Source organism: Electrophorus electricus, chromosome 2 (assembly GCF_041902795.1).
Source record: "Electrophorus electricus isolate QZ-2024a chromosome 2, ASM4190279v1, whole genome shotgun sequence".
NCBI classification, from domain to species: domain Eukaryota; kingdom Metazoa; phylum Chordata; class Actinopteri; order Gymnotiformes; family Gymnotidae; genus Electrophorus; species Electrophorus electricus.
The window spans coordinates 23386042-23412384 of record NC_137498.1 but is presented as its reverse complement, the minus strand read 5'-3'; the positions used below and the strand labels follow the sequence as shown (position 1 = coordinate 23412384).

At 39.7% G+C, this 26343-nt stretch overlaps 3 protein-coding genes across 17 annotated transcripts; all 3 read left to right on the top strand.

Annotated features, from left to right (window-relative positions):
- The first annotated feature begins 269 nt into the window (after positions 1–269).
- On the top strand, positions 270–13864 carry LOC113571375 (GDP-L-fucose synthase). Of its 3 annotated transcripts, none has more exons than XM_027000288.3 (11): positions 270–373; positions 4046–4191; positions 5335–5449; positions 5539–5667; positions 9236–9309; positions 10388–10521; positions 11887–12018; positions 12136–12215; positions 12472–12571; positions 12714–12797; positions 13056–13864. In XM_027000288.3, exons 2-10 carry the CDS (start codon positions 4046–4048, stop codon positions 12767–12769), a joined length of 966 nt encoding a protein of 321 aa, XP_026856089.2. In that variant the 5' UTR covers positions 270–373; the 3' UTR covers positions 12770–12797; positions 13056–13864. The 3 variants fall into 3 exon arrangements, with proteins under 3 accessions (XP_026856089.2, XP_026856081.2, XP_026856074.2); XM_027000280.3 differs by lacking the exon at positions 270–373 and adding an exon at positions 774–922 and having other exon boundaries at positions 13059–13864; XM_027000273.3 differs by lacking the exon at positions 270–373 and adding an exon at positions 774–922.
- A 2791-nt stretch (positions 13865–16655) lies between these two features.
- Positions 16656–19564, top strand: pycr3 (pyrroline-5-carboxylate reductase 3). 4 transcript variants are annotated; one of them, XM_027000527.3, is made up of 7 exons: positions 16656–16844; positions 16968–17058; positions 17387–17451; positions 17778–17957; positions 18076–18288; positions 18880–18975; positions 19076–19564. In XM_027000527.3, the coding sequence occupies exons 2-7, from the start codon at positions 16974–16976 to the stop codon at positions 19256–19258; spliced, it is 822 nt and encodes a 273-aa protein (XP_026856328.2). In that variant the 5' UTR covers positions 16656–16844; positions 16968–16973; the 3' UTR covers positions 19259–19564. The 4 variants fall into 4 exon arrangements, with proteins under 4 accessions (XP_026856328.2, XP_026856335.2, XP_081552211.1 ...); XM_027000534.3 differs by having other exon boundaries at positions 16657–16844; positions 18883–18975; XM_027000541.3 differs by lacking the exon at positions 16656–16844 and having other exon boundaries at positions 16983–17058; positions 17775–17957.
- Positions 19565–19918: 354 nt separating this feature from the next.
- On the top strand, positions 19919–26016 carry eef1db (eukaryotic translation elongation factor 1 delta b (guanine nucleotide exchange protein)). 10 transcript variants are annotated; one of them, XM_027000476.3, is made up of 11 exons: positions 19919–20144; positions 20936–20995; positions 21543–22441; positions 22836–22950; positions 23055–23126; positions 23365–23433; positions 23938–24022; positions 24696–24802; positions 24911–25108; positions 25588–25782; positions 25893–26016. In XM_027000476.3, the coding sequence occupies exons 3-11, from the start codon at positions 21546–21548 to the stop codon at positions 25929–25931; spliced, it is 1776 nt and encodes a 591-aa protein (XP_026856277.2). In that variant the 5' UTR covers positions 19919–20144; positions 20936–20995; positions 21543–21545; the 3' UTR covers positions 25932–26016. The 10 variants fall into 10 exon arrangements, with proteins under 10 accessions (XP_026856277.2, XP_026856267.2, XP_026856294.2 ...); XM_027000466.3 differs by having other exon boundaries at positions 23052–23126; XM_081696056.1 differs by having other exon boundaries at positions 20100–20144; positions 20957–20995; positions 23052–23126.
- Positions 26017–26343: the final 327 nt, after the last annotated feature.

Sequence of the window (26343 nt, the reverse complement as noted above, 5' to 3'; positions counted from 1 at the left end):
AGTCAAATAGTGCATTACCTTCAGTGTTTTTTAATGACCATAGACCTCAGTGTGGAGCACAACTGAGGAAAGTAACTCTGGCATCTTTACCTATAGATGAATTGCAGGATAACTGAAGTTGAGAAGGCGAGACTCTAGAAAATGGACTGAGTTTCTCTAAAATATGGAGGAGATTTTAGGGTGTGTGTGTGTGTGTGTGTGTGTGTGTGTACTCTACTCATGACGCATTTTACAGGAAACTGCAACTGATACGTCTAGAGGGAATTTGTCTGAGGTGTACTGTAGGTGGAAGCATTGAGCTTTGCTGTGCTTAGGCTGCTACAGAACCTCACCAGAAGAATTTGTTCCCTGTAGGTCCTCTCCGTCCGTACCGGTAGGTTAGAATTTTATTATCCTATAGCGAATGATTTTTGGTATTCATCCAAAAAGAAGGACTTAATTTTTGCGTATATTCGTAACGCGACTACAAATGCCTTTAACCCTATCAATATGAAAGAGCCTACACAGCCCCTTGACTAGTAGACCATACTTAGCTAGCTAGCAGTAATTCGTATCTAGTAGCTAACTTCTTGGTATATTAGCAAAATTAAATTATATCCATGTGGTTTATTTTGCTTCCAACACGCTTGCATTTAGACACGCGATGTCATAACCTCCAAACCAACTTTCGTTTTGTAGCTTTGCTCAGCCAGCCAGCCAGCTGTTTCTCGTGTTTAATGCGAGCACGTCATGCTGGGCGAACCCATTTCCATGTTTACATGTTCAGAAACTAGTACATCAAATGAGCAAACGATCCCCGTGAAACGTAGAAGATTTGTGCTTGACGTAACCCAACATGTGCATGTTAGCTGGCTGGCTACGTGGCACATCCTTGTGTAGTTTTGTTTCTACCGATACTGAGATAGGCAGATCCAGGTCGAAGGTAGGATACGTTGATTTTAATGAATTTAAATAAATAGGCCTGTTTGTATGTCTCAGGAAAGAGGTGATACATTTTAGCTATTTAAAAGGCTCAGTAGGAGTATACAACGTTTTAATTAGCTAAATAAATAGGCTTCTAGCTAATAAATAAGAAGAAGTATACTCGTCAAATAAGAAATTAGTCCATATTTGAATTGAAATTTAATTTAGAAGTAATGGTATGTAGTTACAAGTACATATTCTATTTTTATTTAAAAATAAATATACACTTCAACAAATATACCCTTGTTCATCCAGAGCCTATCATTGATCACTATGGGGTTTGTGAAATACTGAACATACAATTTACTCTAGATAACTTTGTTGGTGATTAAATAAATACCAAAAGCAAAAGTGAACCATGAAAATGTACACTCATTGTATGCTATTGTTATACCTGATACTGGTAAAAGCTAGGGCAGAACACTTGGGTTTGAGACTGGTTTGGGTGGTATCAGAAGTGAGATGGTGCAATGAGGGCATCAAGAGCATATCCTTGACTCAAGAAATCCCTGCTGTGAGTTGAATATGTCAAATATGTGAAGTGTAGTATGAAGCACCAGTGGTGAGGGATGAATACAAAGGGAAGCTTGGGTCTTCTCGCCAAAGGAAAGTGCAGTGTGATAGGGAAACTGTCAGAGTGTTAAGTGGGTGTCCTGGCTGCCAACCCAGTACGCTGGCTCGTATGCCTCCCACCTGGAAAACCTGGGTATGAGACAAGGTGTAGTTGCTGCCCTCTACCTTGCCTGAACTTGCATTCTTTTGACTACATTTATTTACACTTGTTGGGTCATGTGAGTTTGAAACACCTCCAGAACACTCAGCTGGAATATCTGAAAATGGTTTGGATGCTCACCACACAGAAATTTGAGGTCTGAATATTCCAACCTTCTTGTATGCAAGTGACATTGATAGGTAGTGCGATGGTATGTTTTGTGCTGGTATGAGTGTATGAGGCACAGCATAAGTATTGAAGTTTTTTCCCATGTCTGTTAGGGTTGGGTGATGTTTACAAGGAAACATTGTGAAGAACTGGGTGGGGTGGGGGGGGGGGGTGTTTTTGATTATTGGTGTTGTATAAGAGACTTGGAAGTTATTAGGACAACTATATTAATATATTTATAAATTCTAGAATTAAAGTTTTAAATGAAAGTTTCAGAGAGGGAGAGAAAGTATAGTTCCATGAAGGATTTAATTACAGTGACTTTTAAAGACATATGGTATGTGGGCTCATCTTTAAGTATATAAAAGTCTCCAGTTAACATAATTTTGAAACCCTGTGCCATGTGTAGTTGGAAAAGCCCATAGAAGAGAATAGAGTGATTACATTCAAGAGGAATTGTAAGGTAAACATTTGAATGAGGGATTTGGACTATGCAAATGATTCAGGAAGACCACCCATCTTATTCACCATTTTCTGACCCTTATAAGAATTAGAAGGTTTTTGATCATCACATTCCAATCTAAAGTCAGAGAGCAGCAATAACGGGAGGTGGAGCAAAGGTAGAAGAAACTTCCAATATCAAGCACCAGACCAAAATTCTGAAAATCCATCAACAAATCTTACATTTAAAATATGCATTTTATTTGTAATAACATGAATTAGCACATGACTTCAGTGTCACCAAAAACATGAATCGTAAGTCTTCTTAAAAGAAAAATAAATCCACAAACCTGCCCCAATTACACTAAATGAAAAAGCGAAACTGAAACAAAAGACAGCCCACTCCTGCTCAGCTTAGCAAAAAATGTATTTTTATAATAGGCTAAGTTAACACTGTACAAGTGGCAGAAGTGGCAAGATTGCTATTTTAATTATGTGGCTATATATACCAGAGCTAGCCTAGTCTACAAGGTCAGCTAAAGGGGCTTTATCTTGCGTCTCCCACACGCACCATCCAGCAATCGTAACTTGACTTTAAAAAAAATATTTTAAAAATTTAAAAAACAACTTTACACCCACAGACACTGCCAATCAGGAAGTTAGACTTGACAGATTTATTAGCCAATCACCTGGAGTCCTGAACAACACAAACAATGCATATATAGGCAAAGCACAGCAGAGACAAAAAAAAATTGGGCACTTGTCCAGCACAAGAAAACACCAGTAAATGCAACCAAATTAAATGAAGTGTCTGTGCACGGAAGGTCAGATACATGAGCCAAATAAGAGCCAAGACTAAAAGAAAAAAATTTAGTACTTAGTTATACATCTTAGTAATGCCCAGAAGGCCAGAAAATATATGATTATGTGCTAACTCAGCAGCCAATCATGAAATTTTGGCAGTACCACCAACTGGAAAACAGAATTCCATTCAACTGCATATAAAGTACTTGGCATCCACTTGCACATTAACATCTATCTACCCAATAATAAGAGCAGTGTGTTGCACCAGATCCTCTTTGCTCACCACTGAATGCAGCAAACCTACACAGGATCCTGTTTCTGTTCATTAGCAATAGCAATTAGAATAGACAGGTTAAAGTCTGCACCACTATAAGTGGACAGTGGGATAGAGGGCATATGTCCCTGTTTCTCAACCTTTAGTAATACAAAATCTATTGATTAAAGCCATTCAGCTGTCAGAAATATCTAACATCGTACATTTATAATTGCTAACATATACCAGTGCAGTTCAACAGAAGGGAGTTCCAAAGCCACATGAACTTTAAACCACAACATGGTGCACAGAATAAAATGTCATATAATGTAAAATGTCTGTTCTGAGAGGACTGTTGGCATCCAGGAAATACTCAAGAAAAATGACAAAGCCCTAGAATAAGATACACATTTGCAGTACTTAAAGGAGCAATGTTTTTACTTTTTTTCCCCCCCCAAAAAAATCACCATACAGAATTGTATTTTTTAAAATTCATTGGCTCTTTGTAAACTCCTCTAGTTAAAGTCGTCTTCTACAAAGCATGATAAAGACCATTGTATGCACTGTTAATGTAAATCCAGCGTAGTAAATTTTTATGTGCTCTTTTTTTTTAGTTTTCACTGCTTTTTTAGGTCTTTTCAATCATTAGTCACCAATCCATGACTAAGTTTAAAGCAGCTGTTGTGTGGGTGCGTGTTTTTTAGATGCAGGGAGAGACTAGGATGATGCGTGTAATGGTAACAGGGGGCAGTGGTCTGGTGGGCAAAGCCATAGAGCGAGTGTTGCAGGAAGAAGGTGCGAGAGAGGGGGAGGAGTGGATCTTCCTCACCTCTAAAGATGCCAACTTAATGTAAGTGCTCGTTCATACATATACACAGACATGCCAACATGCACAACACACAGTTTTAAGAACCAAGTGATGCTTTTTAAATGAGATCTATGGAAATGCGATGCTTGTTAATATTGATTTTAACATAATATAAAACAATGGTTCATCATTTATGTCTCTGTGACTCCGTACTAGCATGGATGTCCATACTAGGGCATGGCTAATATTCCATTTAGCTGATGTTAAGGTCCATGGATTTGATAGCACTCAATTCATGTTGATATCCCTTAATATGGGTTTCTAACGTGAGATTCTATTTTGAACATTCTGTCTGCAGTATGGTTATTTCCAAGTTTATTTTAAAATTTATATTAAGGCTTTGTGAGTTTATTTTGACTTAAAATTTAAACAATTGAAAACTCAAAATCATATTTGACACCTGGCAGTTGACAGTCATATTAGTCAGTAAAGTACTGTTATTGCAATTTATCAGCATCTGTTGGATTTTTGACTATATTATAATTGTCTGATGTTATCAGTTATTGTAAGCCTTAGCTCTTTAAAATTGGCATATTGCCCATTATTGGTCAGGTCCTAGTTCATACTTGATTTTTTTTTAATTTGTCAATGAATCTATCGTAGGACAGCCAGTCTTATCCAATGCCATGCTTTTAGAAATGGTTAATATCACCATCAAGGGCCACTTTCTAACCACGGGACCACTGCTGATAATTTTTGGTCAATTCATATGTAAAAAAAACAAAACAAAAAAAAAAAAACAGCCCACTGCCACATAAGCTTGTATCAGGTCAACACCTAAAACCATGTCACTACCATGTCATTACTGTGTTGAGAGTGGATCACCAAAAAAACAATATCCAGTCAGCAGTGGAGCTGTTGTCAGTAACTGACCACTTATGAAAAGCAAAGAGGTGGAATAAAGTCTATTATTATAGACTTGTAAAAATGCAAATACTAATAAAGTGGTCAGTCTATTATCATTTTATATTACAGTAGCTTATATGTTATCATCCTATATTTGGTTTTATTGGTATGTTTGATTCTTTTTACATATTTGCATGTCTTGTATTCTTATATATCTAACTTTCCTAGAACATTTTATTTCACTTTGGTGTCATAGACATACTTATTTTCATTATTTAGGGATCTAGAAGAGACAAGAGCTGTCTTCCAGAAACACCGCCCTACCCACGTTATTCATCTGGCAGCCATGGTGGGTGGTCTCTTCAAAAACATGAGACAGAACCTGGACTTTTGGGTAAAACGCCTGCTCACACACAAACAAAGCTATTATAACATTGAACATCTTTAATGATCCATGTGTGCACTGAGAATATTGTTTTTCAGAGAAGCAACATGTACATCAATGACAACGTACTGCAGACAGCCCATGAGGTCGACGTGGTGAAAGTTGTGTCCTGTCTGTCCACCTGCATCTTTCCCGACAAAACCACCTACCCCATTGATGAGACTATGGTTTGTTCACTTTGCTCTGTTTTTCCAGCTTTACAACTATGAGTGCAGTTTTTCTCTCAGTGAGCTGCTCAGCACTCCTGAGCCCATGCTCCCAAAACAATCATTATATATCGCATTACATAGACCTCTAGTATCAGAATAATACAAAAATTGAGTTAAAGATTTGCCTTCATCAAGTTGGCTTTAGGAATGGTACGTACAAGACTAAGGTCTAAGTATTGAGGGAATTATTTCAGTATGTGTGGAGGTTAACAGATTTATGTGACCAGAGTAACACTATCCAGAATCTCTCCAGATTCTTCTAGATCCTTGTCCTTGCTTGTGGACTCTCTTCTTCATTTTAGCCTACAGATTTAAGTGAGTTTTAGAGCATGGGACTTGGATGGCCATTACAAAATCTTGATTCTCTGATTGGTGAACAGCTTTTGTGTGGATTTGGAAAAATGCTTTGGATCATTATCCTTCTGGAAAGTATGACCACCACCCCAACTAGGATTCCAGGCAGAGGTAGCCAGATTTTGATTTAAAACCTCCTGTTTCGTAACAAGATTCCCAGTGCCTCTCAGAAAAGGAAATATTCCCACAAGGAATGGATTCTTTTTTGGGTGACCTTAACTCTTTTTATGCCAAACCCACCTCTGGTGTCCATTGCCAGAAAGCTCCTTTTGTCTCATTTGACCATAGAAGCTGGTTCCAATTAAATTTCCATTGATTGTTACCGACATTCAAAAGATTTACATTCGTGGTTTGGCAACAAAAGAGACTTTTGTTGTGCCAAGGCTTGAGAATAGCTCGTTGCCATGGAGCTGGCAACTAATTCATAACTGCTTTCTAATTAGGTTAGTCACAAAATGTCTTTCCTTTTGATGCAAATTGGCTTGTCTTGATCTTGGACTAAGCTTGTGGAATCACAAACCTTTTGTCACTTTTACCTAAACTGCAGTTGTGCTTGCGCATTCTGTTTCAGTCTGTGCAAGGTACTGAGTAAATGCTAACTTAAAAAATAGCTTACTGTAAAATAGCTTACTGTAATAAAAAGTATAAGATAAAGAAGCCTAGCTTACTGTTATATACTCCAACTTACAACCTCTCAGCTTAAGCGTTTAATAGCATTTCTTCAAAGAATTTATGTAAGCCACTTTTCTTTAACAGCAGGTAAAACATAATAATACAGATTTAAAGAAACTAGTATTAACATTCCTAAATATTTGTGAGGCTCCATTTCACATTAGTATATTCATGGGCTCACAGGATATTTCGTGTTTAGTATACTTAAGATAACCTACTCCATTCTCATTTCTACATTCATACTTATATTATTACTATGTAATATTAATTTATGAAATTTATGAAGAATGATGGCAGTTCTACCTCAATTATAGAAGCACAAGTAAAGACAAACATTGGCAGTAGAATACTGAAGAGCTCAGTGGTTTTAATCATTAAGCACTGTTATAAGATGCCATCTTGGCCACAGGCCTGTTGCACCTGCCTCAGATCAACTGGAAATGCTTCTGTGAAATGAATGTATGTAGAAGCAAGCCCAGCAAAGTTCCAGACTGCCTCTGAAAGCAACACCTGCTCAGGAACTGTGTGTGTCAGGAGCTTCATAAAATGAATGTAGTGCCAAGTCAACTGTGGGAGTGGTTTAAAGCATGCCGCCACTAGACTGAAGCAGGAGAAATGCGTTCTCTGAAGTGATGAATCACACTTCACTAACTGGCAGTCTGATGGACAAATCTGGGTTTGGTGGCTGCCAATAGAAAGCTACTTCCCAGAATGCAGTGTCAGCAGCAATGTTTGGTGGAGAAGGGCCCCCTTAATTAAGCCCCCTTAATTCCAGTGAAAGGTAATGTTAATTGTAATGTTAACATACAAAGGCATCATAGAGAGTAGTATGCTTCCACCCTAGTCGCAATATGGGAAGACCATTTCCTGTTACAGTATGACTGAGCCCCTGTGCACAAAGCAAGGTCAATAAGAACATGGTTTGATAGTTTGGTGTGGAGGAACTCCAGTGCATACAAAGCCCTGACCTCAACCCAACTGAAACCTTTGGGAGGAATTGTAATAAATCACAATTTATTGATTGTGAACCATTCTTTCATCCAACATCAGTGTCTGACTTCACAGCAGCACTTTTGACTGAATAGGCATAGCTTTCCACCGGTAGTGGGGGGCTCCATATTAATGTCTGTGGTTTTGGAACAGGATGTTCAACAAGCTCATTGAAGTGTGCAAATCAGGTGTCCACAAACGTTTAGTGACTAAATGTGTATACACACCCACACCCACACCCACACAGAGAGAGAGAGAGAGAGAGAGAGAGAGAGAGAGACCCATACCCTAGGTTTACTCCGTTACAGTTTGGAAATAACTTTTTAAACAAGTTGTTCATGTAAGAGTGTTTTAAAAGAGGGTACACTATAATCTTACTCGAGTATAAACGTCAAAACGTACCTTTACTCCTGTTATTTTTGTCCACGTTCTTTCCGTTACATTTCAAAATACGTTTTACGTTTTGTACGTTTCGCCGTAACCTGTCAATTTTGTGAGGGTTGGTGAAATCCCTAAAGATGGTGACCGAGTCCCGCCACTTTGCTTCACTAAGTTACACAACTGGACAGTAGACCAACAAAATGAACAGAGACCAGGAACATTTTCCGGCGTGGGACTCAAATGATTACATTTGTAAAATGTAGCTCGCAATATCAATTTTTTTTAAGGCGCACATATTTGTGCTCTATCCTAATGTGCATTATTAATATGAAACTAAAATGTGGTCTGATGTCAATTATATTCTCAGAAAAAAAATGGCTAGCGGTTAGCTAGCTATGATACGTAGCTAAAATAAATGCAGCAACTGAAATGAACTCATGTCATACACGAAGGCATGTCCCTGTATTAAGCGATATTTTTGCACGATTTTAGAGGTTTCAAAGTTGTAAAAATTAAGTTTGTAATTGATTTTATTTATTGATCATTTATTTCGAGTACATACATATCGCAGTCGTTAGCTAGGAAACGTAGGCTATACAGGCAGCCAGCCACTGACCAGTCGGTTGCCTAATTGCAATGCAAATAACGACAAGTAAAATGTCTGGTAAGCGATCTTGGCAGGCGATTACTAGACACTGAAGAGAGATGTTCAAGGTTTTACATATTTTAAGTGTAATTATGAATTTTATGAATAAGTAACATTTATTGTAAAATTCACTTTAAAACTATGCCCAAGAGAAACGGCCTTAAAACGGTTTTAAAAAGCACCATGAGGACCTCATATTTTAGTTTGTGGGACACAGACTGTTGCCCGGTGTCAGTAAATGAGTTCCAATGAAGTAACTCGCTATCTGAATAGCAAGCAAGTTAATTGAATGTCTTTTTAAAATACACTTTTTTTTTCTTTCTTTTTTTTTTACTTTAAATTACTATTTTTCTACTTGAGTAATAATTTTAAAGTAACAGTACTTTTACTTGCGTACAGTTTTTGGCTACTCTACCCACCTCTGCACACACACACACACACAAAATAAACCTTCATTTAATTCATTTTTTCTTTGTCTCTCAGATCCACAATGGTCCTCCTCACGACTCCAACTTTGGTTATGCCTATGCTAAAAGAATGATTGACGTCCACAACAGGTTAGTAATTAGATGTTGTCTTGTGTCTATGTGCTTGAGTATGGAAAGACTATGGTTTACAGTGCCAGAAAAATGTTATTTTCTCTCCAATTGAGAAGGTGTATAAGCCAGCTAGCCAAACCTTTAATTTAGGGTGAAACCATAAAATGATCCTTTTTCTCCCTAATTCATTCTGCTTCTTTATCTGTAGAGAGACCACATACATCTTCATCTAGAAGTTTGGGGTCATGCTTCGCCAAAATTGATTTTGCTCTCTTTTATCAAAGCTTCCAAATTTGTGACCAGCAGCAGATGTAATGCCTCAGTACACAGTCTCACTGTAGGCCCTCTTGACACATTTAATTTAAATCTGAGTCTGCTCTGTCCTGATAACAGTGGAACAGTGTCTTTTTGAAACGTCCACCATGTGCTCATGTGTGCTGCTGAAGCTTTATCAGTACATATGTTTGTGACTTGTTTGCTCTAACATAATTGAAGTGGAACAGTAGGATTCTATTTCCAGGATAGGTAGTGTGGTTATTTTTTGACAGGTGATGCTGGATAAAGTTTTGCTTGTGTCTGCCATTACGTTTCTGCATAATTAACATAATCTGCTCATTTATGCTTCCCATGTGAAAGTTGTGAATAGTAAGAATAATTGCTTGTAGCATTTAAAGTGAAATTCACTTAAAAACCTACCACTTAAAATGTGTCTAGATGTGTCCAGTTTTATCTCTGACTTTGGCCACATGTTACAACAGGGGGAAAAGATTAGCTAGATAATTGTCATTAATGTTTATGAAAGTGTTAGATTTTTTTAGCTCCATACATTTTTTGAAGTTGCAACAGGATCTGTGTTTTATTAGCATATGTTTTGATAGTATAAGTTTATAGGCAAAATCAGTGCTTCTTCTGACTGGATCATTGGAAGATTACAAAAATCTGGAGTCTTTATGTAAAACAGTGGTTAAATGAGTAAGAAGGAATGCTGAAGACCAAACAGATAAATCACTGCTTTAAAGGGTGTGTTTGAATTTATTGTTCTTTATTGTTGTTTGGGGTGTTTAAACCCAGTCATAATTCCACTATGTTTGTGCAGGGCATATTTTGAAAAATATGATCGGCGGTACACAGCTGTTATCCCCACAAATGTGTTTGGCCCCCATGACAACTTCAACATAGAGGATGGTCATGTTCTGCCAGGACTTATACACAAGACTTACAAAGCACAGAGTAAGAGAACTCTCCTTTTCCCTCTCTGTCCCTTCTTGTCTGTCTCTCTTTCTCTTTCTCTCTTTCGCTCTCACGTTATCACTGCCCATCAGACATGGCACCTTCTGAAAGTGTTTGGAGGCCAAGCTGAAAAACATGATTAAATATTTAAACTAACCAGCCAGTGATTTTAACTCTGATTTAAAAGCACTGGCTGGTGGACAGCCTAGCTGTTTCCATTAGTAGTAAAGCCCTGCCCAAAACAGTTTGTTGAATAAATACTTTTCTTAAGAAAAAGTGTATAAATCATTTTTAAAATATCTTAGTAAATCTGGTTGTTTTTAGAGAAAGCCCTCAAACAGGTTGACAGGTCATTTATGGCAGGGCAGTTCTCACATGAAGGTCATTTACTTTTTTGCCAAGTAACATGATACCATTTGGTAGGACTAGTTACAACTTGTAATAAATACATGAGGTTCAGCCCATGTGCTTTTACATTTACAGCATTTGTATTGTCTCTTTGTCTCTAGCAACATATCCTCATGCTATCTTAAATAGGTCAGTGACACAGAAGAGAAGGGTGAAAGGAAAAGAAAGAAAACACAGACTTCATTGCTTTTTTGCCGACATGCTGCAGGAAAAGTCAGTTCTGTGTGAATAGCTACTAGGATTTCTGTCATCTGATTTTGTTGGTTGTGTCCCGTTCTGTCAATTATGGAAGATCAGTTGATATGCCTAAAAAGGTGCTACAGAGTCACATTTACCATAGATACCTTGTTTTGATTTTTTTCATGACTCTGTTTTCGGAAGTTTCAATCAAATTTCCTTGTCTTGCAGTACTAGGAGATTCTTGGCCACGTTAAGTGCTAAAAGGCACCAGACTCTCCCTAGAGAATATGGCAATGTGAGAATAAAAAGAATATAACATGATCATCAAAACGTGGTTTGGTATTAATTCCCAGACAGTTTAGGAAGTTGCCTAGGACTGGTTTATAGTCTGCTGACACATTTTAATAGTTATTGTTTGAAGGCATCTTTATTTGAAAGCATCTTTGTGTCCATTGCTACATGTTCATCTGGTAATTCCACCTTCCACCCTTAGTCATTAGACTGACTGTTTTTCATCTTGTAAGTGGAATAATAGATGTATAGTTGTCTGTAAAAACCCTGTTGCTTTACATTGTTACCTTCCTCTCCTGCTTTCCTAGGCTATAGGAGGGCTTTGATCTGGGAATAAATCTGAAGAATTGATACTGACATGCTTGTAGAGCTTCTTCGCCATCTAGTGGATAAAAACCTAGATAGCAACTTCTCCAAGAGAGGGAAAATTTATATATAGAGAGAGAGACTTTCATACTTGAACATGTGTGTATGTGCGCATGCTAGAGGAGGGCACAGCTCTGCACGTTTGGGGTTCTGGTCGTCCACTGCGGCAATTCATCTATTCTTTGGATCTGGCTCGTCTCTTTCTGTGGGTACTGAGAGAATATGATGAGGTGGACCCTATTATACTGTCAGGTAGATAACATACATATACCTATATATACAATTAAATAAGTGTATCATGAAATGAACTTATCTCTCAAGATTTTTTCTTTTTGTCCTCTCAAAATTATCTCTCATATACACGTTCAGTTGGAGAGGAGGATGAGGTGTCCATCAAGGAAGCTGCCAATGTAGTGGTCCAAGCCTTAGAGTTTAAAGGTGAAGTGGTTGTATCCTTTTAGTCCTCCTCACTCATGATCAGAGGCATGAAAAGAGAAGTCATGCAGGGCTGAAATATGTTCACGAATGCAGTGGAAGACAGTTATGGACAGTAGAAACCACCTTCCCCCTTTCACAAGGCATTTTCCTAATTTATCTTATTTTACACTGTACTTTAATATATTGTGGACATGTTTACATACGTCCCTTTGATACCCAGTAAGAAACTTATTAACAGGTAGGTTATCCTTGACCTTCTGTGTTCAGTATGACACAAGTAAAGCTGATGGTCAGTTTAAGAAAACAGCCAGCAACACCAAGCTCCGGAAATATCTTCCTGAATTCACCTTTACACCCTTTCCAGAAGGTATGCAGCACCCCCCGTTACACACGCACGCACGCACACACACCCTGGTCCATGCATTAATATGATCAACATAAATATGTAACATTCAGAAACATCCTCTCAGAGATGATGAAGTTGATTAACAGCCACTCTTTTTCCTCAGCCATCAAGAAGACCTGCGATTGGTTCGTGGACAATTACGACATTGCTCGGAAATGAGGAATTTCTATGCATTACAGTCCAAATGGTAGACAGCACTGTTAAAGATTCAACAATGTTTCAGTTGAAGTACTGAATGAATGATTCTATATATGATTCGGTATATATTTTTAATGTTTAAAAATCATTAGGGAACAAGTTAGTAGTTAAGAATAATTAAGACAGTATGACTGGCAGATCTATCACCACAGCTCTACTTTGTGTTTCTAATGTGTGTGTGTGTGTGTGTGTGTGTGTGTGTGTGTGTGTGTGTGTGTGTGTGTGTGTGTGTGTGTGTGTTTCATAGCAGAACTTCCAATATTAATTTCACCTTCTACAAATGAGATGAGAAACAAGTCAACAAAGGTTAAAGGAGAGAGAAAGAGAGAGAGAAGTAATAAAAATTGCAGTGTAGTTTCCAGAGAGGTTTTGGTCAGAGGTCCTTTATCAGCTGCACAAGCAAAGTGCTTCTTTAAGGACTTCTTTGAGAAACATCCTGTTTTTATGGAAACCTTGTTTACTTCACCTCAATTTTTACTACCTCTACACCTTATATTACAGTACACTGTTTTGGTTTGGGTTTGGGTTTTTGGACAATCTGCTGTAATTGCTACATGGGCTTTAACAGGGGGTATAGGTTTTATACGACAACCCACATGTTCTTTTAATCTTGCTAAAGTCTGTTTGTATTAAAGTACCTTAAGTTATGACAAATCTTTTCTTTATGTATTTTTATGGTGAGATTGCATTTTCTACAGTTTTGAGGAAAATGTGGACTATTTGGTAATTAACTTAATTTCTGCATATATGTCTCCTATTATTTGGTCCAATTTTCATCCAAGTCATAATAATAGACATTTAACAAACAATAATATTTTACTATACCATATCCTATCTATACCATATACTAAACCAAAGGCTCAAACGATCAAAGTTAGTGGTGGAAATAGTATGTGAGCTAATGGAACTACTGTTCAGTGGAACTTTGGTTAAATAGGTGGATCTCCTTTAGTGTCAGTAACCTTAAAATAAGCTTTCTGTATCTGTCATGATCAGTCCAGTGTAGTGGTTTGGAGGTATATTGTCCCATTTGTCAATACAAAACTTTCTATGCGAGCATATTGATGGGATGTCTTACTTAAATGTGCTGCTTTATAATATGCTACATCAAGTAACTTGTAACATAATATGCTACATCAAGGAATCTGATTTACAAATGATAATCACTTTTTGTGCAATCATTTCTTGTGTAAAGTGGAACATTAGCTGGTCTTTGGCAACTTAAAATGGGCAGGAATGTTTCTTGCTAGAGAGCACCAGGTTCATCCATCATAACTACCCAAGGACACTACCCTTGTTCAGTGTGTTTCTCGTGGCAAAGTCATGAACACTGACGTTAAGTGTGAGAGATGCCTGCCAAACCTTTGCTGCATCTCAGGAATCTTCATCACAGGTTTGAGGTAATTCCCTGGCATTTTTGCAGGAAGCCCACTCCTAGGAAGAGTTGCAGCAGTACTGAGTATGTTTGTGAACCATCTGACTTACAGTGGACTGGGGTCTCCTTTTATAACCAGTTTCATGTCTCATGAACTTCAAAAACTTTTCTTCTGAGGTCCCCCAAAATGCTCTTAAGAGGTCAAGCTACCATGTACACATAGGTACACTTGCTCTTTTATCCACTAATATCATACAGACACAGATCACGAGCTTCCCCCAATGTTTACATCAAACATCAGAATCATGAGAAAAAAGGTTATTGGCACCAGATTTGGGTATATGAGATGGTTTGAGTATTTCAGTGACTGCTGTTCTAGGATGAAATAACCTCAGATGTGTTTATGTTGACAGGAAGGGTTATGCTAACTCAAATGGCCACTATTTTTGTGCTCACTATTAAGTGAGCACAAAAACATCACAGGACATACAAGCTATTGAACCTTGAGGAAGGTAGGCTATAAGAAAAGCACATTGCATTGAGTTCTATTCCTTTCAGCTATCTGAGGCACCGACTCTCCAAAACTAGACGTGAAACTTGGAAACACATTTTCTGGTCTCTGACAGAGGTGTGTATAATTTGCCAAGCAGGTGTATGTGTTTGCTGAAGTACTGGCTGATGGAGCTGTTAAAATGGGAATTCCCCGTGAACTTAAATTGTGTTTTGATTTGCAGATGGTGAGGTTAGAATTTATTTTTAATAGTGCTGAGAGAGTTTTCTTGGCACAAATTGAGCCCCCTAATACCAACTTGTTTTAATGCCTTGTTTTAATGCCACGGGCTAACTATTTCTGATAACTTTATATCGACATGTTATCATTTAACAACTACAAGTGTGATAATGTCACAAAGCCTGAGTCATCTCTGACTGATTTTGTGATGTTCTTCAGTGGCCTCCCGAGTCACCAGATCTGAATCCTGTAGAGCACCTTTGGGTTAGAAAAGGAAATTTGCAGCAACATGAGTGTGCAGCTGATAAATCTGCAGCAATTACATGACAATGCACTTGTCACTATGGACCAAAATCATTAGAGATTGTTTCCAACTCATGGAACATATGCCACATATAATTAAGACTGTTCAGAGAGGAAACTGGGGTCACGCCCATTTTTATTAAGTTCCTAACGAAGTGGCGAATACATAAATAAAACCTTGATCACTTAAAATATTTGTCCTGTAATGTGACTGTTAATGTGTGTGGTTTTATGTCTGCATTTACCTGTTGTCATTCGCTTGGGGATTAGATCACAGGCATTCACACAGAAATCAATTTAATGCCAAATGATTCGCAGATTACCACAACTGTTTTGAGAAAGCATACCGTATTTTAGTTACTTTGGCTGATGCAGACTGTCTGGCCATACATTAAAGATGGCATTAACTCAGAATATCTTTTGTCATCATCATTTTTGTAGTTTTCCCTTTCACATCTCTTTTCCTTGATTACGGCACATACATGAATAGAAAGCCTTTGTATATGGAGACACACATACATGGAGTGGCTGCAACAGATATCTGGAATGACTACGTCGATCTCAAACCAGAAGAGTACAATCCTAGGAACAAATAATACTGTGCTGCACCCTCAAACTCGCAGGATACACAAACTATTTCAGGTTAACAGAAAATAAATAAATGAATAAATTGTGTCAATAAAAGTGGCCAGCTCACAAACTATGGAGGTATATCAGTACCAAAATTAAAATGAACATGTAACACGCAAAATGGCAATGTAATCCTACATTTAAATTTAAATATTCCCTTCATACATGCAAGTTTGAACTCAAAATTAAAAATATTCTAATGAGCTTCTCAACCACCATCTTTCAAAAACGTCACCTGTTTTACTCAATATGCTATAGCCCCATCCTTATTGGCTGGCTGAGGTAGAAAACTGTGGAATCAGATTGGCTGACTGAGGTGAAAGCCCATGAAGATGAAAATATAATAATTTACACTCACATTTATGGAATTTAGCAGACGCTCTTATCCAGAGCGACTTATAAAAATGAGACAGAGTCGTCCTTCGAGCCTAAGGATTACTTTAAACCTCTACAGTCCTCCGCTCTACCAACTGAGCCATCGAAAGTAATTTTGACGATTGTCGAATATTAACTCAAATTGTGAAATACATTTTAATTCAAACAAAGCTACTCATAAAGCATCCCAAATGTCTGTGTAAATGAAATATCAAAAGAAGTCAACAAAATTGAAAATGTAAATGGAATTATTTAATTTTAATTTTGAGTTCAAACTTGCATGTATGTTTGGAATATTTACATTCAAATTTAGGATTAGACTGCAATTTTGCGTACTTTATTTTCATTTGGTACTGATATGCTTTCATAACATCTGCTCAGATTGATACTACAGATTGCAGTTTTTGGCTCCTGTACAGCAGGTGGCGATGTCTTCGCTGTTTGGTTTCGCAGAAGAAGAATGCTGTGCGTCAATTCTGTCCGATAATTTTTTTTCCTCCTGTGTAACTACACATTATAGCATAGTTATTCCTTAAGACTTTATTATTATTTTTTACACAGAAGAGTGTACATTACAACAAACAGACACTTTATAAACATCTACTGTTGTAAATACGCTAACGGTAAATCTTGATTTTGCATTTGACAATCAACAGTAACACTCTTGGCCAACTGTGCATGCGGTCAGATAGAAAATATGATAAAGGTTAGCTGAAAATGTGACATAAAAGATACTTTTTCTTCAGGATACCATGGACGAATTGCATCAGTTGAAGATTGGGTTTATTGGTGCAGGAAACATGGCTTTTGGTATAGCCCAGGGGATCCTTAAATCAGGTAATGCTAGCTAACCTGTGCATCTAATCACCTTAGTGCCGTATGTATCTCTGTTAAGAAATTAGACGCTTAACAGATGCTTAATTAGATTGTTTAACAGAAAAACTGATAAATCATGCGCTCACTTCTAAACGTATGATTCACAAGCCAGCTAGAGAACATAATCAGTTATGAAGGGAAACTAAATCAGGAATGCTTAAACGACTCGATCACCTATGTCTTAGATTGTAGTCCCCCCAAAATGTATAAAATATACTTTCATATTATTTTGTAAGAACCATGCTGGGTTTTTTTTTATCCTATGTGTTTGTTTGTTTTTTATTGCTAGACGAAGTTGTCCCCTCTAACGTGATAGTCAGTGCTCCATCCAAAAACAATTTTCCTCGTTTCCAGGTATATCACACATGCCTGAGCACACACCTGTACTCTGTGCATAAACATTAGAATTATATTGTTTTCTGATTTTCAAGGTATGAGGGCCAGTTTTAAGGTGTCATTACACATATTTTATATCTTTAACAGTGATCATGGATTCCAGATTAGTGATATCAACTGGTCAATGCTAGCTTTCTCAGTCCAGTCTGAGCTATTTTAAGCAGATGTGGGAAGGTGTTCTGTGATGTAGAAGATTGTCTTTGAAGATTGCCTTATCTCTTTAATGATCTATCTATTCCATATTTTGGCATCCAACATATTTGATCATGTGATTGTCCCAGTAGGTCATGGGAGTTGCAGTCACACACTCAAATGAGGAAGTGGTTCAGCGCTCACGTCTGGTCTTCCTTGCAGTCAAACCACACTTCGTCTCCACAGTCCTTAATAGTGTCTCAAAGCATGTCACCCCACAACACATCCTTGTCTCCATGGCAGCTGGGATCACCCTGGAAACACTTGAGCAGGTATGAAAGCATGTCATTTTACATGATTATTTCAGTGACCTGTTCATCACTACTCATTGCACCCTTTGTGTCACTGGACTGTGCTTCAGTCATCATTTCATCTTCTTTCTCTTGGTAGCTATTGCCGGGTGGATTGTGTGTAATGCGCATGATGCCAAACCTTCCGTGCATGCTTCAGGAGGGAGCTATGCTCCTGGCCTGTGGAGCAGGGGCCAGTCAGGAGACAGGAGCTCTGCTAAAGAACCTCCTCTCACCCTGCGGATTGGTGGAGGTGGGGCCTGAAGCCTGGATTGACGCCCACACGGGCCTGAGCGGTAGTGGCGTGGCTTTTGTGAGTATGATTGCTGTAGTGTGTGGAACTAGAGTCTAATCATTATGAAGCTCACATGAGGAAAATATTACACTAAGCAACAAAACCTGAACTCTTGTTTCACAAACTAAAATAGTACATTTACTATTATAGTACTTTTTATGATTAATTTGAAACTGTTTTTAGAATGTCACGTGTTTGAGTGAAAAGGCCATTAATTTTAACATTAATTATATATTGTTTATTTAAAAATTTAAATATGCACAAACATACTTCTAAAATGTACAGTATATGAGTTGTGCCTGTCTCAGGAAGGTCCCTCTTCAGTGTCCAGCACAGAGGGGCTCCACTTTCCTTAGTAGCTCTGTTCCATACTATACATAATGACATGAGTATACAGGAACCAAAAAAAATTATGGGTGATCAAGTGTGCAAAAGTACATAATAGATATTTTTAGCAGGAAGCAAAATAATCATTGACCATGTTATACTATAATGTTTATATTGTTGTTATACTATAATTGTTATATTGTTCTAAAGCAAATAATAGAAGCAATCCAGGGATACTAGCATGTGCCATGAGTTTGACAGAGGTGTGTATGATTTGCCAAGCAGGTGTATGTGTTTGCTGAAGCCCTGGCTGACGGAGCTGTTAAAATGGGAATGCCCTGTGCACTAGCTCAACGCATAGCAGCCCAGACTATACTGGTATGCTTGTGTACATCCACATAAGCAAAAAGTATCATAGAAATACAGTAAATGGAGCAGATTGTTTGGTTACTAATGAAGCACCGCACTGGACCGGCAGGGTGCGGGACTGTTGTTGCGTGACGCGGGGAAGCACCCAGCACAGCTGAGGGCAGAAGTATGTACCCCTGGCGGGACCACGGCGTATGGACTTCACGCACTGGAAAAGGGGGGGCTCAGGGCGGCTACCGTGGATGCCGTGGAGGCAGCCACGGAAAGGGCACGGGAGCTGGGGCGCAAGTAGCCAAGAGGCAAGGAACAGGTGGAGCAACATGCCTGGAGAGGGAGTTGTGCAGAAGTGAGATAACAAAGGGAGAGACTGAATAAGATGCTAGTGTGTGAGGAAGATGGAGGTAACGTAGGAGCATGAATGTTTGAGGCCTGCATGACAAAAGGTACAGGCAAGAGGACAGAAAGGCAGTGAAACAAGAAATGTGGAAATTGTTCTGTTATCTATGCAGAATGTCCAATCACACAAGAAATGAGAAGTGTCATGAGATTGCATATCCTGTGCACAGATAATGCAGTTCAATTAAATGTTCGCACCCAATCACATTTCTCCTACCTTTCTTTTTAAATAAAAGCGCAGTGCAGATATTTTTCCAAAGAGCGCTGTTACAGTGACTTATGCCTTTGAGAAAGTATACACATAAGTCAGAGGACCCAACCCATTAAAGTTGTGCATAATTACCTCAAAATAAACAGCTGCTGATGACGTGTTCTTCGCTTGAATTTTGTGTACAACGTAAAGTGCAATGGGCCCTCCTCGACCAGGAGACAAACCTGAAATGCACTTTTTAAAACGCATTTCCTGCTTGAATTGCGTTATAACTGCGCAGTCGCGGTGAAATCATGAGAAGGACTATACCACGTATGAGGCGGTGTGTAAAGCAAACACTAAATGTTGTTTTTACGACAGCGGTTCATGTAAATAACAGTATAGTTGAAAACATGATGTAGAAGCGCACGCGTGTCATATTTGACTATAGAGACATTTTTGATTTTCCGTTTAATTGCACCAGCCCCTGTAAACTGTAATGAGTGGTCACGCCCGGACTCCAAGCTCTATTCTGTAACTGTCTTGGTCAGGCTCGAGACTCCTGACTGGATTTCCAGTAAATCACCGAAAAGTGAGTAATGCTCTCCGTCATTGGGGTCGAGGGTATATCGTCAGTTTATATATCATGAATTCATGGTACTATTTGTATTTCCAATGTCTTAAGACAAGGCGGTCTCTTAATCCCAATTAATCTTGCCGGCATACTGAAATGTCTACAATAAAAGGAAACACCAGTTGGCTAACGTTAGCGAGCCTAAGATAGCTATGACGATGTCATTTTTTTTTTTTTGGCAAAAAAAAGATGAAAACGATAAAAACCTTTTTTCCCCTCAAGGAAACACCGTAGTGGTTCATGCATTTTCTTGTAACGTGAAGCGTAGTGTGACAAGATATTCAGATAACCTAGCTCTTCACCACTAAGCCATGCTAGCTAGACAGCTAGCATCAGTCAGCTAACATTCTCGGTTAGGTATGAAGGCAGAATGAAGGATTATTTCCTGTTTTAAACGAACCCCTACTTGCCTTTATTCTGACCCGCGAATATAATCACAACATGTTGTTTGGACATATAAGCCTAGCTGAATTTTTTATTCGCTAGTCTAGTAGCTACCTTGGGTAGCGTGATTGAGGCACTGGCGTATGTAGTTCCCATGTAGTATTTGACACACGTCAGTGGTTTCGTCGGTGACCTTTGGTTCCGTTAACTTTTTAACTTTAATATTCGAAATATACTATTTCTGTTCTCCTATCAATAAAACACAAAATCCAGTTTGATGCCTGTTTACACTTATTCTCAAACCGTAAAAAAATCAATTTCAAGTTGAAATATGATTTATTTCCTGATGCTGCCTGTGTGAAAAGAACAAACTAAATTCCCATTAGGACCATTTGTTTGGCTGTTATTGTTACTTGCTACCAAAGGTAAGTTAGTATATTTTGTCAGTATCTCTTCAACCTGTAGACTGCACATTGAGTGCATGAATGGTCAGAATGCTACCATTACATAATAACTGGCTGTTTAGGCCCAGATGTGTTCCACCTCTTCCCTTTCTCATTCCTAGTTCAGTAGTAACCTTGAGCTTCCCACTGTCTTCATGAGTTTGATGAGTTTGGTAATGAGCTGTGTGAGCTGTTAAGACAGGGAAAACTGGTGCAGGATTACTACTACACTGGGAGGCACCTTTTGTGTTCTGAACACTTCTTGCGCTTCTGTCACCTCTGCAATGCATCATATTTTTCATCTTCCCGCATGTCTTCCTGTCGAGGCAAAGAGCATGGAATCAACACATTGGAGTTACATTTCACAGCCCAGTGTCTTTGCATGCCTTCGCTTTGCCTGACTCTGCATATGTGCCTCTTGTTTTTTAAAAATCTTTGTTACTAATATTTTAGTGCCCGTCACTCTGGTTCTCTTCCCTCTCCTTCTGTTTTCTGTTCCTTCCCACTTTCCCTCTGTTCTGGACACAAGACCATGCCTCAGAGGAGTCTGGTAAATTGCGATGTGGATCAGCCCAAGATTTCTGCAAGCCGTTCTGACTGTGTGACCGCAGAGGTCACTGCAGGCCACCTGTCCAGCGGGGTGACGCAGGACCTACTCTCAGAGTGCGCTGCTGTGTGGTTCGACTGCAGCGTGTACGAGAGAGCCGAGAGCCAATACTACACAAGACTGCAGGAGCGTCAGAATGGAACCGCATCACCTGCAAGTACCTGGAACTCAGCTTCCCAGAGAAACAAGGGAGCCTGTCACCATGGGGATCAGGAGGCCTGCCATCACATGGTGCAGACTGTCTGGGTGAACAAGCCTCTCTTTGACCAAGCTGAAAGTCATTTTGTAGCTCAGCATCCCAAACAGGGAAATTCACTGAACACTCCAAGCTTTCTCCAATTATTACCTAATAGCCCATCCTCCAATGCATTATATGACGAGGGCTACTTATCCCAAACCCCAACTCCTCACACCCCTGCATCCAGACCAATAAATGGCCTGCCCTTCTTGCCTGCACTGCTTCAGGGGGTGTGGCTTCAGAAGTCTCTATATGACAGAGCAGAAGCAAGTTTTTATCAGAACCTGTACTGTGAGAATGAGCTCCACTGCAAGCCCATTGCTGTCAGTGAACAGCAAGCAGACCTTGAGAACATGAAGGGCACCCTACCGAAGGAAGCCAAACACGACCAAGCCGAGGAGGAGAAACCTCGTGATGCCGTCAAGAAAGAGTCTGGCACATTTTGGTGTCATTTCCTGCATGCTGACAGTGAAAGGGTGTGGCTAGACCGCAGTCGTTATATGGAGGCGGAGACTCGTTTCTACGAAACTATTGCAACCAAAACCAGCCAAACTGCTATAGGCCATTTTAGCTCATCACTGAAGTATGACTTGTTGCTCTATATACTTAATACACTCACAATAAATTGAACCCATATCACACACACATACAGAGCTCTCATTAGATTTCATGCAGTGACCTGACTCCCATTCACATTTTTCTCTTCTTTTCTCATTGATTCCTTTCCACATTACATACCATGTGACTTTATTCATTCTTATGTTTTGCCTCCCTTACAGCCATGTTCAGAAGTTCCTTTTGCTGTTTTGTTGTTTTTGTCATCAGTTTGTTAAACCTCATTTTCTCAGTTTATGTTTATATGGTTTGTTTATACCACTATGTGATTTGGATACATAGAGGTGATGCTCAAGACACGAGTATGCAGTGCCATTGGCTTATGTGGGTTTGTATCCAGTGTCCCTGTTCTCTGTGTGTAGAATGCCTGGCGTGGACTTCTTGGCGCACGAGAGGATCTGGTTTGACAAACCTCGGTACGACGAGGCTGAGCGAAGGTTCTACGAGAGGAAGAATGGCCCCGCACCCCCAGCACAGGTATGCTCACAGTCCACTCTAGCGTGTGTCTACACACACATTGACTCAAGAATTGTCTCAAGCTTAAACACGGTGCCTCCCTCACCTTCTTTTTAAAAAAGCAGGACTCCGGAGCAAATAGTATTCTCCAGGATATCGCCAGGGCACGAGAGAACATCCAGAAGTCCCTCGCTGGGGTGAGTGAGTTATGAACCACAACTGCAGAGTTAAATATGACACGTCTCTGTGTCTGCCTCTATGACCTTGTATGAGTGTGAGGAGGATGGGTGAAAATGTACTCGGCAGCGCGAGTGTGATTTGTCTTCGTCAGCACGAGTGTGAGTATGATTTGTCTTTGTCAGCGCTGTTTACCTTTGGCTCCCTCTGGGTCGCATGTTCTCTCTGCTATACCTTCACATGGCTTCTCTCCCTCAGTTGAAGACAACCTTAAGGCCAACTAGAAGCTCTGCCCATAAACCCCAAAACCCCTCCCACAGCGCCACTGTAAGTGTGTGTGTGTATATGTGAGAGACCGGAGTGACAGATTTACCTGTTGCCTGTCTGAGAACACTTGGTTCCCATTAAGTGGAACCTGTTTGTGTGTGCTGTGTTTTGGTTTCTGGATCCTCTTACCTTCGCCTCTTGTGCATGCAGTTTGTTGTTCATGCCCAGTGGTGCTGTATTGTGAGTTTTGCTCCCAGTAGTCACTTCACACAAGCCAAATTGAACATCCAAGAAGTGCTGTGCTTATAAAGAAGAAGAAAAACAGAAAAACAGATTTCTATTTAGTTGTTTATCGTAACTTGCCGTCTTTGTGTGTGAGAGCCCAATGTGTGTGGTGTGTGTAATTAGTTAATTAGTTTTCTTTATTTATACTGTGTGCATGTGTGTCTTTGTCTCCTTGTATTGCTAAATACAAAAGCAACAGGTAGCATTTGTTTATGCTTCAGCTATTGGAATTTGACCATTCAGTGACACTTTTTCAAGTGTGTGCGTCTGTTCATTCAGACTGCAGGAAGCAGTAGTGCTGAACAGGGAGAACTCCTCACACGGATGAAGAATCTGGAATTGGAGAACCAGAGTCTACACAAAGGTGAGGTGTGTGGGTGTGTATCCAGGTTCTGGTTCTCTGCTGTTTCTATTACACTATATGGCCAAAATATGTGGACACCTGGCCATCACACCTATATGGACATCCCATTCCAAAACCATGAATGTGAATATGGAGGTGGAGTCGCAGGCAAACTATGCTCCTGATCTTAGGTTTGTGTACAGCTGCTCGGCCATAGAAACCCAATTCTTGAAGCAGACTACGTGCAGTTCTTTTGTTACTGTTACTTCCAGATGCAGTTTGGAACTCTGTAGTGAGCAACTTAATGGAGGACAAAATTATGCACTTCACTCTCACACTTCATGGCCCTTCTCTGTGAGTTTGGTTGATCTGTTTAGTGGCTTAGCTGTTGTTGTCCCTAGACATTTTCTTTCGACAATAATAACTCTTACGCTTGACCACGGCAGATCTAAGGGGGCCAAAATTTGACTTACTTGTGGCATCTTATGACAACAGTTAAGTGGCTGAGCTCTCCAGTACACCCCATTCTATTACCAGCATTAGGTTCTAGGTATTGTACGCTTGCTTGACACCTGATAGCAGTGGGTGTGGCTAAAACACATTTAACTGAAATATTAGGTGGGGTGTCCACATGATTTTAGCCATAAGTGCATATCCATTCTCACTCTCTTTCTCTCCTGACCCTCTGGCCCAGTGGTGGAGGAATTGCGTTCTGCTCTTTCAAAACTGGAGAGTCGAGTGTATATCCTGGAAAAGCGGCCAGTGACCCCTGCACCAGCAGTTAATGGAACTGCTCCTAACGTGAGTAGACAAACAAACCTCGTGATCTCCCACAGACCAGACATTCCAGCATGTCCTCGCACCATCTATGCTGCTAATTGCTCACAGAAAGCCTCTCTGACTCCACAGAAAACCCCTCCAGCACATCCAGCAAAAAATGAAGATGAAGATCAGGAGGAGGATGACTTTGACTTGTTTGGCAGTGATGACGAGGTGGATGAGGAGGCTGAGCGGATCAAAGAGCAGCGGCTGCAGGAATACGCCGCCAAAAAGGCCAAGAAACCTGCCCTCATCGCCAAATCCTCCATCCTATTGGACGTCAAGCCTGTACGATCCCCCTGACTAGAGACTTTACACACCACTTTAGATGGTCATGCCCTTTAACATTTCTGTTCTGTTTGTCTCTTATTTGCAATTGATTTATTGTACATTTGTCGGTTTTACAATCAGTAGTCAAGAAAAAAGGATGGGAATGCCTGATTCAGGCAATCTACCTGGTTCAGCTCAACAGGAGCTTGATGACTGGGTGATGAGTTGAATCAGGTGTCCCAGAAAAGGGAAAGCACTGACCATTGTGTATGCAAGCAGTATTGATAAATTCGTACAGTTTCTGGCTTTACTACAAGGAAGTGACAAACTTGGCCTTCCTATGTGATCTGAGTCTATAAGATCAACAGCCAGTAAATTTTGATATCACATGAACACAGTTGACCAACCATGCAATCATGCACCAGATTATAGAGAGAGAGATTTGCCTTTTACTTGCCTGACCTCTCACTCCCTGTCCCTGTATGTGTGTTGTGCAGTGGGACGACGAGACCGATATGGCGAAACTGGAGGAGTGTGTGCGCTCAGTAAAAGTTGATGGGTTGCTGTGGGGAGCCTCCAAACTGGTCCCCGTTGGTTACGGTATTAAAAAGCTGCAGATCAACTGCGTGGTTGAGGACGACAAGGTCGGAACAGACCTGCTGGAAGAAGAAATTACCAAATTTGAGGATTACGTAAGTGCAGCAAAGGAATGCATATCCCTGCATGTGCCTATACATGTGTATATTTACATAATAGCACTGTTACTATCGTAGCCTTTACCAGAGCACACTTTTCTTTGCAGGTCCAGAGTGTAGACGTAGCAGCTTTCAACAAGATTTAAAGCGCTCTCACATACTGGTACTCTTTCACACATGCACTTCTGCTACTGACAAAATGACGGTTGACAATAAAGAGTTCTGACTGCACTTTTTCTGCCTCCCATTCATTCTTGAGTGTGAAGTCAAACATACTCCTACACGTCACACGTAATGTGCAAAAACCAGGCAGTCATCAACCATCTGGTGTATTCTGAAAACAGTAACGGGCAAATTGAAAATCTCATTGTGCTAAATGTTGTGCATCTTTAATCTAGTGTTCTGGGTGCTAAGATGCATGATCTTTGGCCAGTTATTTTGATTAATGTTGAAGCTTGACCAATAATCATGACTTTGGGGTCAACAATAACATGGGACAGGTTGTGTTCAATATTTAAAATGTTCAGCAGTATGACTTCATATTTGATCAGTAAGTTT